The sequence below is a fragment of the Penicillium arizonense genome (genome assembly GCF_001773325.1).
Source record: "Penicillium arizonense strain CBS 141311 chromosome Unknown PENARI_contig018, whole genome shotgun sequence".
NCBI classification, from domain to species: domain Eukaryota; kingdom Fungi; phylum Ascomycota; class Eurotiomycetes; order Eurotiales; family Aspergillaceae; genus Penicillium; species Penicillium arizonense.
In genome coordinates this window covers 509,070-521,781 of record NW_019173295.1, presented here as the reverse complement: position 1 = coordinate 521,781, position 12,712 = coordinate 509,070, and the positions used below count along the sequence as shown (strand labels likewise).

At 51.2% G+C, this 12,712-nt stretch overlaps 4 protein-coding genes across 4 annotated transcripts; 1 reads left to right on the top strand and 3 right to left on the bottom strand.

The window, feature by feature from the left end:
* Nucleotides 1–517: 517 nt before the first annotated feature.
* On the bottom strand, nucleotides 518–2,734 carry PENARI_c018G05247 (glycoside hydrolase family 2 protein; the record flags this gene model as incomplete). The annotated part of the gene is made up of 3 exons (XM_022634562.1): nucleotides 518–704; nucleotides 844–1,260; nucleotides 1,329–2,734. The coding sequence occupies 3 exons, from the start codon at nucleotides 2,732–2,734 to the stop codon at nucleotides 518–520; spliced, it is 2,010 nt and encodes a 669-aa protein (XP_022485644.1).
* Nucleotides 2,735–3,477: 743 nt separating this feature from the next.
* On the bottom strand, nucleotides 3,478–6,729 carry PENARI_c018G12371 (KH domain protein; the record flags this gene model as incomplete). Its single annotated transcript, XM_022634685.1, has 5 exons — nucleotides 3,478–4,907; nucleotides 4,960–5,284; nucleotides 5,333–5,794; nucleotides 5,846–6,127; nucleotides 6,211–6,729. The coding sequence occupies 5 exons, from the start codon at nucleotides 6,727–6,729 to the stop codon at nucleotides 3,478–3,480; spliced, it is 3,018 nt and encodes a 1,005-aa protein (XP_022485632.1).
* A 1,989-nt stretch (nucleotides 6,730–8,718) lies between these two features.
* Nucleotides 8,719–11,259, bottom strand: PENARI_c018G04684 (uncharacterized protein; the record flags this gene model as incomplete). The annotated part of the gene is made up of 1 exon (XM_022634550.1): nucleotides 8,719–11,259. One exon carries the CDS (start codon nucleotides 11,257–11,259, stop codon nucleotides 8,719–8,721), a length of 2,541 nt encoding a protein of 846 aa, XP_022485583.1.
* A 387-nt stretch (nucleotides 11,260–11,646) lies between these two features.
* Nucleotides 11,647–12,597, top strand: PENARI_c018G10389 (putative pyrimidine 5'-nucleotidase; the record flags this gene model as incomplete). The annotated part of the gene is made up of 4 exons (XM_022634651.1): nucleotides 11,647–11,713; nucleotides 11,779–11,883; nucleotides 11,940–12,365; nucleotides 12,422–12,597. 4 exons carry the CDS (start codon nucleotides 11,647–11,649, stop codon nucleotides 12,595–12,597), a joined length of 774 nt encoding a protein of 257 aa, XP_022485595.1.
* Nucleotides 12,598–12,712: the final 115 nt, after the last annotated feature.

Genomic DNA, 12,712 nt, shown 5'->3' with positions numbered 1-12,712 from the left:
TGCTTTTCTTCGGAGTTTTCCGCTCTCGGCATGTTTGGAGTTCCTCATTCGGGTTTGGGTTCTCATTTTTTTCCCTGGGAAGCATTCAGCGTCATCGACCTTTTCTGCCCTTACTAGTCTTACATTAATGGGAAATATGTTCTTAGCGGATTAAAATGTATTTAAATGGTCATTGTCCAATTGATTTTGGTTGTGGATTCCTTGCAGTATTTCTATCATAAATGCCACTATAATTAGATAGAGAGCATACATTGAAGCCCTTATATGTTTAGATAAGTAGTCAGAGTACTCTAGGCACTAGAAGTGGGTGAAAAATGAGAAGCAGAAATAGAGCGAAAACAATGCATGAAACGGTATACGCGCTTTGGGGTTGTCTAGGTGGATTTGGTTAAGTGACAGTCCAATACTTCACAAGCGGCACTGCGTACAAATTAAAAGTTAACCCTTGTTGTATGAATCAGCAGAATATGAATATTTCTCTATCTTGATACTCTAACCCACGTTCCACACTCCCAACCTACTTCCGGTGCACAACATGCTTATACTGATCCAACAACTTCCTCAAACCCCTCGAATGATGACTAGTAACATGTCCATAATAATGATCCTTCGCCGCATCCATAATAGCCTTCACCTTCTCCGCGGGTACCTTGTCTTTGCGGTCATAAGTGTATAACCCATTAACCTCCTGCTCGATATCACACCTGTGCTCGTGTTAGCATGAGCCCTTTTCGACATTTAACGCACCCCAACCCCAGCCCCAAAATATAAAACATAAATCCACAAAAAGAATAATAAGAAGAAGAAGAAGAAGAAGAAAAGAAAAAGAAAAAGAAAACCCACAACTGCGTCCAAACCAACCCACAAACGTGCCCACCCCTCACAACACCCATAACCAATTTCTCAAATCTCACCAAGAAATCAGCAGGGTCACTTGCAGTGGTATACCCCCAATCCCGCTCGCCAGCCTCCGCAGAATCCTTCGGCGGGGTGATATTCACACCTCCGAACTCACTACAGATGACCGGCGCACCGGGTATGTGTCTCGCGCCCTCGTCTAGAATGACGGAGCCGGAGTAACCGCTGTAGATGGGTGGTGCGAACATTGCGTGTCCGCCTTTTGGGCCTAGGATTCCGCCCATGGTGGCACATGTAGTTGTCAGTTCTGGGGAGTCGCTGTAGTCGTGGAAGGTTGTTAGGTCTGTTTTTATATGTTCCCAGCCGCAGTTGTCGTTTATGGGACGGCTTGGATCGAGGTTTCTAGGTTTCTGTTAGTTTGCTTTCTGATATGGATATGGATCAGATGAATGGATGGGATGCGATCATACTTCGTCAGGTAATACAGTGCGCGAACATGATTCCGCTGCTCGATATTATCCTTCAGCGACGAAACAGCCCAGGACTCATTGACCGGTGTCCAGGTAACGATAGATGGGTGATTGATATCACGCTTAACAGCTTCAATCCACTCGCTCGTGAACCGCTCGACATATTCACCTCCGAACTCATACGCATTCGCCATCTCACCCCAGACGACGAAGCCAAGTCGATCGGCCCAGTAGTAGAATCGGGGATCCTCGACTTTCTGGTGCTTGCGACAGCCATTAAATCCGATTTTCTTGGCTAGTTCAATGTCCGTCTTCAACGCTTCGGATGATGGAGGCGTCAGTCCTGTCTCGGGCCAGTAGCCTTGATCCAGGAAAAGCATTTGGAAGTAGGGCTTGCCATTCAATCGGAATGTGCCGTCACCCGTTTGCCAGGACAGACTTCGCATGCCCGTGGTCGTTTCGACTGTATCGACCAGATTACCTGTGCTATTGTAGAGTCGGAGTGTAATATCATAGAGGATAGGATGTTCCGGAGCCCAGAGCGCCACACCCTCATGCCAGACACCAACCTCATTGAACGGTTCCCGACTCTGCAACTCGGCAGCATTAGGCACCTTCATACTCAGATCCAGCGTGGCGATATCCTGATCCCGAGGCAGCTCGGCCTCACCCTTGCTAACAAACACTCCGCCAAGTCTCGCCTCGACCTCGACCTTGGCTGCGAATTTAGAGCCAACTCGTCGTCCGAGAACGCCAACCCGGGCGTGCAACACCCCACCATCGACATCGTCGGCCCGTAATACCGTCCCACCACTCCCACACGCTAATCGCATAGCAGGGACACTCTCCAGCCAAACAGAAAGCCAAATCCCACCCGATGGCGTGTAGAAGATACTCTCGGGAACAGGACCCCAGAACTGTTTGCCTCGTGGCTGGGTTAGGTCATACGGCGAGTCTCTCACTCGGAGCGTGAGACGAGCTTCCTTTCCAACTTCATCGCCGTCACCGAATGCATCGGAAACATCCACATCGAAGGGAACATGCCCGCCCCGATGTCCACCGACGAAATGCCCATCTACCCATACCTGACATTCATAATCGACCGCACCGAAGCGGACGAGGAGTCTGTGTCCCTTCGCCTTTTCATCTGCGCTGCGGATATCAGTGATCGTCCGCTCGTACCACATTACCTCGTGGGCTTCGTAGAGGTTTATGCCCGAGGCTGGGGTTTGGAAGGCGTAAGGCACTTGGATCTCGCGTTTGGAGCTGGTGTTGTTTAGGCTGCTTTTGTGCCATTTTTCGGTTTTGCCGCTGTCTGCGTCGTCAAATGTGAAGCTCCAAGGGCCGTCGAGGCTGCTCCAGTTTAGGGGAGTTCGTTGGAAGTCTGGCCGGGGGTAGGTTGCCATTTTTGAGGGATTTGATATTGATATTAGGGTTGGGTTTTTAGGGGCTATGGTTCTTTGTTTAATGGAGGTTTTGTTTGGGTGAAGTGAGCGTCTGGAGGGTTGCGCGTTCGTTTTATGTAGTTTGGCCCCACGTCAACGTCACTCGTGGGGTTGAAGATCTCGGGCCGGGTTGAGGCCATTGCATGACCATATGGTGTGTGTATTCTATCTTGGATCTGGATAGAAATATTCTGCTCGGTCGACTAAAGACTAGCCAGGATTGGCTAGTGAGGCTCAAACAAGCTCTTCCCCGGCCCCATACTGTACTCCGTAGCTTCCAGCTAGGGCTAGCTACTCCGTGTACTGTACTGTAGAATCTAATGGCAAAATCTCATTGATGGGGGGATATCAAAAGATTTAAACAAACTATGGGAAACTCCCAAATCGGAAGTCCCGATCCGAAGATCAAGAAATTCAGACTATCCAATTCCTCCGACAAATGCGCATGTAAAAAGACAAATCTCAAGCGGAATCATATAGTCCAACAGGACGACAATTGCCGCTCTATCGCAGATCTTGGATATCTCGTTTTCTTTTCTGACGCCTTCATTGCTTGCGTTCCGTGGTATCAATCAACAAATCGGACAAAAAAAAGACAACCGGAAAGTAAAATCACGCTGGGAATAAAGAAGCACAAAACAAAACATAGAACAAACAACTCATGACCAAAAAAGGGTATACTGCTGCGAATGGATATTTTGGGTTTAACGCGGTGGCCCAATTGGGGCCGGGTATCCAGAAGTAGAATTCGATGTGCTAGGACGACCAGAGTCGAATGAGGTGCGCAGGTCATGCTTGGGGGTCATGTCACCAGGCGCGGTGCCGAAGGGGAACTTGGCGTCGAAGCGGGTGGGCCAGCCATTGCTGTTGCTGGACTTATGGCTGTGCGAGCTGCCGAGGACGGGCAAGTCGTCCTCGGCGAGGTTCACGCCGGAGTCATTCCATGGGTTGCGGTAGCCGCTGTCGCGAGACTCCATGGAGACGAGCGAGGCCTTGGAGGCATTGCTCGAGGCGTGTTTGAAGAACGATCCCGGGGAGGCGGAGTGGTTCTTGCGGCCGATGAACGAGGAGAAGGACGAGATACTTCCGGGTTTGCGGAGGCGCTCGAAGATTGAGCCTCGCTCGCTAGTCTCATCGGAGAAGTTGGGGCGGGTTGGCGAGTCGGTCGAGAGGGGCGCCGGGGCGTGTTGCAAGAGCTTCGAGTCGAAGAAGGGCAGAGACTCTTCGAACGAGTCGGATTTGGGCCGAGGGATCGCACCCTTGACGGTGTTGGCATCGAGTCCGTGACCAACCAGACGGGAGATCAAGAAGTCGATGGCATCCTTCAGGCCACCAGCGTTGTTACGCGTGTAGCCGAGGACGACGCGGTCCTCGGGTCCGGGGGTGGGCGAAGAGGAGCCTTCTTCCTCAGGAGTGGTAGGCAGATCAGCACCAACATCAACGTTGATATCAACCTCGTATTGTTCCTTGAGCTTGGTCCGAACATCGGCAATGAAGTCTACGGACTTGAAGTAGTCACGAAGTTCCACCGAGCTCTGGAAGTGAAGTTCGTGGCTCTCTGGTACCATTCCAAGCAGAGCATCGACCGCTTGAGGGACCTGATACTCGGGGCCGGAGATGGTCACCACGTCGCTGGCAAGCTCGGTGCTCGGGAATTCGATCTTGCAGTTCCATTTCTTCTCCAGCTCGTCGATCTCAGTCATGCGGGCCAACAGCTCACGGTGGTACAGACGGTTGATAACGACTCTCTCGGAGACGTATTCGGCATCAACCTTCTCGACCATATCCATGATCTCCTGCTTGACAAGGTCCAGGCTCTGAGCGTTGCGAGCAGGGGTCCGGCAGATAACGTTGTCAACCTTGATGTCATCATCTTCCTTGCCCATACCACCACGGTCCATGGCGTTGGAGAACTTCACGAAGACAGAGTACTTCTTCATGATGCGCTGGATATGCTGTCCACCAATTCCGATGATCCGCTTGTGGTACTGGTCCGGCACATGGAAGGAAATGGAAGCAGGCATCTCCTGCTCCACCAGATCCAAGCCGTTCTTAGTCGACTCGTACTGGTTGCCGCACACGTCAATGTAGAAGTTGTACTCGTTGAAACCGTCAAAGATGATCTGGACGTTGCCTGTATGCGAGTTAGCAACACACTCCATACGTAGATTCCTGAAAGTACTCACTCTGTCCCATGATCTTGTTAATCTTGCCGTTCTTCTTGCCGCTGACAAACTCCTTGTGCTCGTTGGCCAGCTCAATCTTCACACGCATCTGGTATTGGCTGCGCATCACGAAGGGAATCTGGTTGATGACCGTCATGGCAGCCTTGACTGCATCATCAGAGCCGTTGATCGTAAAGGTCAGGTTGTCAAAGCTGACCTCCGCTTCGGAGTTCGTACAGATATCCGATAGCATGGAGCGGATGTCGGCGGTCGATGGAGCACGGAGACCACCTTGCGCGGGATCCGGCATGATGATCCACCATGAAGCAGAGTAGAATTGACCGGCCTAGACAAATATTAGCAAGTTCCACTCCAATGTTGTGGCACCACGCACCAAGGCCATAATCTCTCTGACGGTCCGCTCGACGTGCAACACCTCGGTACCTTGGATCCGAACAAGTCCACGCTGGCTGCCCAGCTGAGGGAACAAAACGTAAGACCCGTTCATCTCCATGACTTTGCGGACCTTGTCCAGACGGTCGAGCAGGATGTTGTCGATCTTGCTTGAGCTGACAACCACATCCTTGACAAAAATCTTCACTCCCATCACCAGCTCCCGCAGCTTCTGCTTGGCACGAGCAATTTGCTCTGGCGTCTCGCCAGTAATATAGACCTCGTCCTCGCTTCGACGATTCGCACCGGGAGGTATATAACCGAAGATCTGGGGGAAGGGGGGAGGGAAGTAAATAGCGGTGCCGGTAGCAGCTTCAATAAGCTTAATGTTCTTGCGAGTACGACCGCAAACCAAAGTGTGCATGGTCGAGTCCAGTTTAATGGCGTCCACATGGCGTTTGAGCTGTTCTCCAGTTAGCTTGTCGACCTCAGGATTCCCACACACAAGACGTACAATTTGATCGATCATGATCAGCACCCGGGTTTTGGCATGTTCCGAGCTCTCCAAATCACCGTATATAGCGACTCGGAAGCGCTGGTCCAGTCCGTTATCCGACGCATATCCATAGGAAGAAACCACAGCACTGTCCGCATCGTGGAGCTTGGGTGTGAGCAGGAAAATGTCGGCCCCGGTGTAGGCAGCCAAGGTGTCCATGTGCTCGAGGACACTAGCTCGGATACCCTTGGGTGATCCATCCACAATAAGATGCATATCCACGTCGACAGTCGCACATCGCTGTTCCACCGGTTAGTTAGCAAGGATGTCTGTGGAGCTGAAAATCTTGCCAGTGCCTCAACCAAAAAAATTCATCCACGTACCAGCATGATTGGGGTCTCGTTCAAGATTCTGGCACGCATCTTGCGCGCCATCTCCCCATCTCCGGTGACACACACGTTGGTCACCAAGCCGTTTGGTCGGCGTTGTAGCGAAGGCACAGCCTTGGCCTCGGAGGTCGTAAGCGTTGCTTCCACTCGGCCTCCTTTCTCCTCCGTGATCTTCCGGCATAGCCTCTGCAGACCTTCGACGTTGTTCGTATGGACAGGGAGCTGGTGCACGGATGTGCCTTCTGGGGTGCCTTCGGGGAAGGTCCAGCGCTGGAGAGCGCCGGGACTGGCGTGGAGCACGTCCTCTACATCGGGACCGGCCAAGGTTGATGAGAAAGGGACGTTGAAGGACAGATTGACGGTGGGATCGATGCTCGTCGGCGGCGTCATGGGCGGTGCCCCGTGTGGTCGGCGAAAGGCCATGTCGGTGTGAGGTCTGGACATCCCGAAAGTCGGCGTCATTCGTTCCCAACCATGCCGGGCTTGACCCGTAAAGTTGGAGATCTTGTGCATGACCAGGGTAAGATCTCTAACCCCTTGAGCAAGTCGAGGGGATAGAGAGGGTGGATGGGGTTGGGGGAAAGAGAGTGGGAAGAAGGCCGTTCTCGACAGGGATGGGAATGGCCAGTGTGGGCGTTTCGCGGGAATGGTGGAAACCAAGATCGGGCCAACCAACACCTTCTAGACCGAACACAAAAGGAATAGTATAGGAATTAGGTGGAAGAGGCTTGAAATACGAATAAATACAGATAAGTAAATGCAAATAAGAATAGGTAGAAATCAGAATGGAGAAATCAAGCCAGTACGGGTCTACAATACTTTGCTCTATCACCTGGCTATAAGTCTATACGTCTAGTTAACGACAGTCAAATTAAGCTGAGTATACAACAGTTCACTACTTGATTATTACATTTCAGCCCAATACCCAACGGTTGCCAGAGCAGAGAGAGAATGGCACTCGCAAGGGTCTTCTTGGCACTCACTCTAGCGAGCGTCACGTGATCCTACAGGAACAGCTCAGCTGAACAGGACTGGCTGATCCTCTTGCGCGTCCTCCCAGGCTGTGCAAGACATTGGCCATAACTTATCCATACCGTGCCCAGGTGTAAGCCCGGTTTTCAGGCACTGGCCAGATCGGGATCCGAGTCATTCCGTAATACGCGGGTTGATCCTTTCATAGGCTCCGGGACAAAGAACCCTGTATGCCTCCGTACTCCCGATCCACTGGCACTTGGGCCTGATAGGGCACCTTCATACACCGGCTGGACCGGAGGGAACTGAGGCATGTGGAGCTTGGATGCTGATGCCTAGACACCTTTGGCTGTGGACTCGGGGCACTCCGTCGTGCATCCGGTCTCCATAGGGGTTCCTGTAGGCGTGTGCTGAGCTACAGTATAAGTGACAAATGTACTCTGTACATGTAGGGATGCACATTGCCGACCCCCTCAAGTAGTCGACGTCATGCCCTCGTATAGACGTAGTGGGTCAAGACACATTTGACGCCTCGAAATGAATTCCGACTGGGTGGACCGTGGAGTCGTGTGTTTTGAAACCAGACTGCATTTGCTCCCGTCCCCCGGTTTAATGAAGGTTGAGGGGAGAAGACCAACTGTTACGGGTATAGTCTCCCCTCGAATCCAGTCGCCACTATCTTCACTTTTTTTGGTACTTTTTTTTGTCGATCATTTTAGCCAGTTTTTGATATTTGCCAGCAGGATTGGTCAATATATTAATTCTATGCCTTGTTCTGGGCAGGAAGTGTACTTCCAAGTCATCCACCGGCATCACGTGATTGTGTCGACGGTATTGCGTCAGTCCCGGAATCTATGATGTTGACTAACTTATAAAGTATGGTTTGATGTTTAATGAAGCTAACAGAATAATAAAGAACGAGGAAAGACAGTTCTGGAGCGTGAGGTATACCAATTATTCAGATCTCATTGAAATAATATATATCTGAGTTTAAGTCGCATAAATAGCTATTTTTCATACAATCGGCTACATTAATTGAGCTAGAATTGCACCGTATATTGCTAAATGACCTTCATATATGCACATTGGTATTAGAAACCATCGGAAGTACACACAGAAACTGCATAAAAGCGTGACCAGTCTACATGCTGCAGATACATACTGAGTTGACTATATCACTATAGTTATACCCTCGGTGATCGAATTTGAAATTTGTGGAAAGTCTAAAACCCTTGTATATACTTCATTACTTTTGTCTAACCAGCACTAGGACAAGTGTCAAGGACATATGCATCTATATGTACCGGACTTTCTGCGACTGGTGGGGTTGCTTCTAGAACCATTGAATTGACCAATGGTCTCATTGACAGCCGTAGACTAGAGACTACTTTAACAGAACAATAGATTTAAGACATTGAAGGTCTGCATCGCTTTTGCTTGGATTGCTTTTGCTTGGATATGAGCCGCTCAAGAACAAATTCAGGTACAAAATCAGGAAATGCCGTGCAAAGAAACTCAGGGCGCAAGACGCTACTGATAATGCCGAACTCGCTGAACCGTATCATTTGCGCCATCCAATGCCAGATGGTCTCCCCCTTCGCCTTCACCGTCATAGTACCGTCTGTCTCGGATGTAGTACGGTCTCTCGACGTACTCCCCCAACGGCCTGTCTTCCATGAAAACACTGACCTCACGACCCGGGATAGATGGACGCACGCTCCCAACTCGCTGGACGACTTCATGCGGCTCCTCATATCGAGGCTGTGGAGGACGAACACTGGCTGTTCGAATGACTCTCTCTTGGGGCACTCCGCGCTCATCGAGGTAAGCTGGGTGGCGAGGGGGGAGGTACTCTACTTGAACGCTGCCGCTGCGTGAGTAAGGCTCATGGCCTTCCAGTGGAGCTGCGTAGGGTTGTCTCTCGTGAGCAACGGGACGAGCATAGTCTGATGTGACTCGCCTGTAGATTGGCTGGGGCGGGGGCATCTCCTGTACATAGCGGCGTTCAACGTATGGATCCTGGACAACCGAGGGCGCGCGAACACTGGCAGTGCGGTGGGGAACTTGGTCCTCGTAGATGTTGGCTTTCGACATTTGAGATACGGGTCGCGGCGGGGGAGCCATTGGCTGGTATCTTGGTGCTGGGAGTATCTCATAGTACTGGTTGCCATGCTCATCATACACGATCCGACGCTGAGGTGCCATGACCCGTGGCGGTGGCGCCTCTTCGTAGTAAGGCTCCCGATAGGTTGGTGGTGGCATGTCATCCACAGGGATGTAACGGTGCTGGGAGTAAGAAGGGGCTTCGTCGTAATACCTGGGCCGCTCTTGGACCGGGCGTTCCACAACATACGATGCTGCCCGAATTGGACGTGGCTGGGCCTCGATGTACTCACGAGGATAGTCTGATTGCCGAGCATACTGTAGACTGGCGACTCGTCGAAGATCTGCATCCTCCCGAATTGGCCGTCTGGTGCTGAGTCGAGAGATTGCGCGCGGAGGCCCTGAGTCCGGTGGAAGTTCGTGGTACGGATCAACTTCGTACACCGGTTCTCGAATTGGCGGACCACGACCTTCGTACACTGGTGCGTATTGCGGAGACGCGATATCAATGTAAACGGGGCGCTCTTGTGGGTGTCGACTGCGAACAGTGGTAGGGTCGTCTGCAAAAGGCGGCGGAGAGACAGGCTCCTCTTTGATGTATGTCTCCACAGGCTCTGCATTTCTTGTCCTGTAAGAAGCCTGGCGGGATTCTTCACCACCTTCACGGAGTCTGCGCCGTTTGCGAGACATGATGACTGGGGTTGGTACATCGGCTGGTACGTTTGGACTGCCGCGAGCAGAATCAGGATCTGAGTATGTTTGATCGGATCCATGTTCAACTCGTTCATCGCGAAGTTGCTGAACAGGAGGAACCTTGGCTGTAGCAAGAGGCGACACGCGAGATGGTCGGGGAGCTGCCGGTGATGTGATGTGGTTTTGAACCACCCTCACATTTGCAGGGGATGGAGGCTTGCGGGGGCCACGGGATCGATCGATGTATCTACCATCTGGTCTGAGTTGTCTTCCACTTTCTATCTCACGAGGATAGTCGCGAGCTTCTGCCAGGGGCGCCGCTGGAGCAGGTGGGGAGTACTCGGAATCATCTGCGGTCTCAATCTGGAGTGACTCGCGGTACTGGTTGGGATCCTCTGCTTTGTGGTAGCGGGGTTGATTCTGAGAATACGTGGGACGCTGGTCAGAAACATGGTAAGCATCTTGCATTTCCTGATCAGATCCCGGCTGGTTCAGAGCTTCAAGTCGCTGCAACTCATCTGGATAATGGGTTACTGGGCCATGCTGAGCAGGGCCTGCTGGTGGAACAATAGCCACAGGGGAAGATTTGTGTTGCCCGCCGGGCTGCAAAGGCGAATCAGGAGCTCTACTGGAGTAATAGGAATTGTTGTCAAAGTCGCTTGTAGGACCATCTGGGCCACTGGCCTCGGACGAATCGCTCAGCGAGACAGGTTTCACCACTTCAAGGGCTTGTTTGAAGACCTCCGAGACATCAAACTCGGGCTTCGTGTCCTGGACAGCAGTTTTCTGCTTGATCTCCATCCTCCTCAACTCCACTTGATCACGCAGTTGTCTCTCCACTCTCTGTCTTTGTAACTGTAGTTCTGCTCTGACCAAATCATCCGACTTGGTCAAAAAGATCGGATCAATCTCAGATGTAGGTTTTGAAGCCACGCGGGCAGACTGTGTTGCTGCAGATAGGGCATTTCCAGCCGGGGTACTGTGCGAGCTATTGTAAGGTTGATTGGTGGTCTCAAGTGAAGGTACCTTCTCCGTGGCAATCCTCGACGGTGTCGATTTAGGTAACTGAGTCCGAACAGGAACAGTTTGGCCGTTGCGCGATCCAGATTTGCGCACGAGGTGTTGGGGGACCTTGAGCCGGGGATGAGAGCCCGAGAAGATTTCATCACTGATGGTCAGGATTTTCTCGTACTCCCGTACCTCATCGCCTGGTAGCGGTGCTGAAACTGCCATCGGACCTGCTGCAAGGTGAGTTGCTGTCCCATGAGCTGGCATGACTGAAGGGAAGCGCCTGGGGGAAGGGAGACGGTCGAAACCGAGAAATCGGCTGAGAAGCTCTGAAACTAGTCTCAGATAACTCCAACTGCCAACGCAGAGCACGTGAGATATTCACGGCTCAGTTCCTACAGAGAAGAGAAGATCTGAGAGTTGGAAAAAAAACAGCAGCAAATGAAGGGTTGCAGCGAGTCCACGATGTTTTCCGGCGCTAAGTCCGATTAGGTAAACATCACGGGGCGATAAGGAGGTCTACTTCGACCTTCACTTCTCTCTCTCTCTCTTTCTTTCATGTATCGTCTGTTTGTGCCTCGGGTTCTTCGACCGGTGACTGTCTCTAGATTCTCTCCTGCATTTCTGCCTCTCCGTTATTGCAATTCCAGATCGATGGCGACCAACGGCGCAAATGGAGTCGGTGACTCTCGGCCGATCTTCTTCTTCGATATTGACAACTGTGTAAGTCAATGAAAGTTGAATGTGATGAATTAGGGTCGCTAATACCATGCGCTTGCTTTACAGCTCTATTCCAAAGGTTGAATTATTTAGTTCGGGTTACTGGAGCTCTGACTGACTGGTATATGCCCGCAGCTTGCAACATCCACGATGAAATGCAGAAATTGATCAGTAAGGGACATTAATTACTCTTCTGATACTCGTCACTAACCTTATAACTCTACTAGATAAGTTCTTCGTGAAACATCTTGATCTTACTTCGGAAGATGCCCACATGCTGCACCAGAAATACTACAAAGAGTATGGACTAGCTATTGAGGGCCTCACTCGCCACCATAAGATCGACCCGCTTGCATTCAACTACGAAGTTGACGACGCTTTACCTCTTGATGCTATTCTCAAGCCCGATCCCAAGTTGCGCAAACTGCTCGAAGACCTGGACACAACCAAGGTGAAGCCATGGTTGCTCACGAACGCCTATGTCACCCACGCGAAACGGGTGATAAAGCTGCTCGGCGTTGAGGATCTCTTCGAGGGTATTACCTATTGTGACTACGGACAACTGCCATTAGTTTGCAAGCCAAGCCAGGATATGTACGCTAAGGCGGAGAAGGAAGCTGGCGCTCCTACCACAGAAGGGTGCTATTTCGTTGGTATGTCGCTGTACACCTATTCCGTCTTTGGACACCTAATTAACAAGAAAATACAGACGACTCCCATTTGAATTGTGTCCATTCGACCGCTCGGGGCTGGACTACGGCTCACTTGGTGGAACCGGGGCTTCCCATACCATCCAACCCGGCATCGAAGTATGTGATCTCCAGCCTCGAAGAGCTACGTGTTCATTTCCCACACGTCTTTAAACAGCAAAGCGATACTGCTTAGATTAGAGCACGACTATTTGTTCCTTTTTTGTTAGACTTTGGTTTACGACTATGAATGCCCAAGCATATGATTACGGATACGCTTAAACTTACATAAATACGAGACTGGCAGTTGT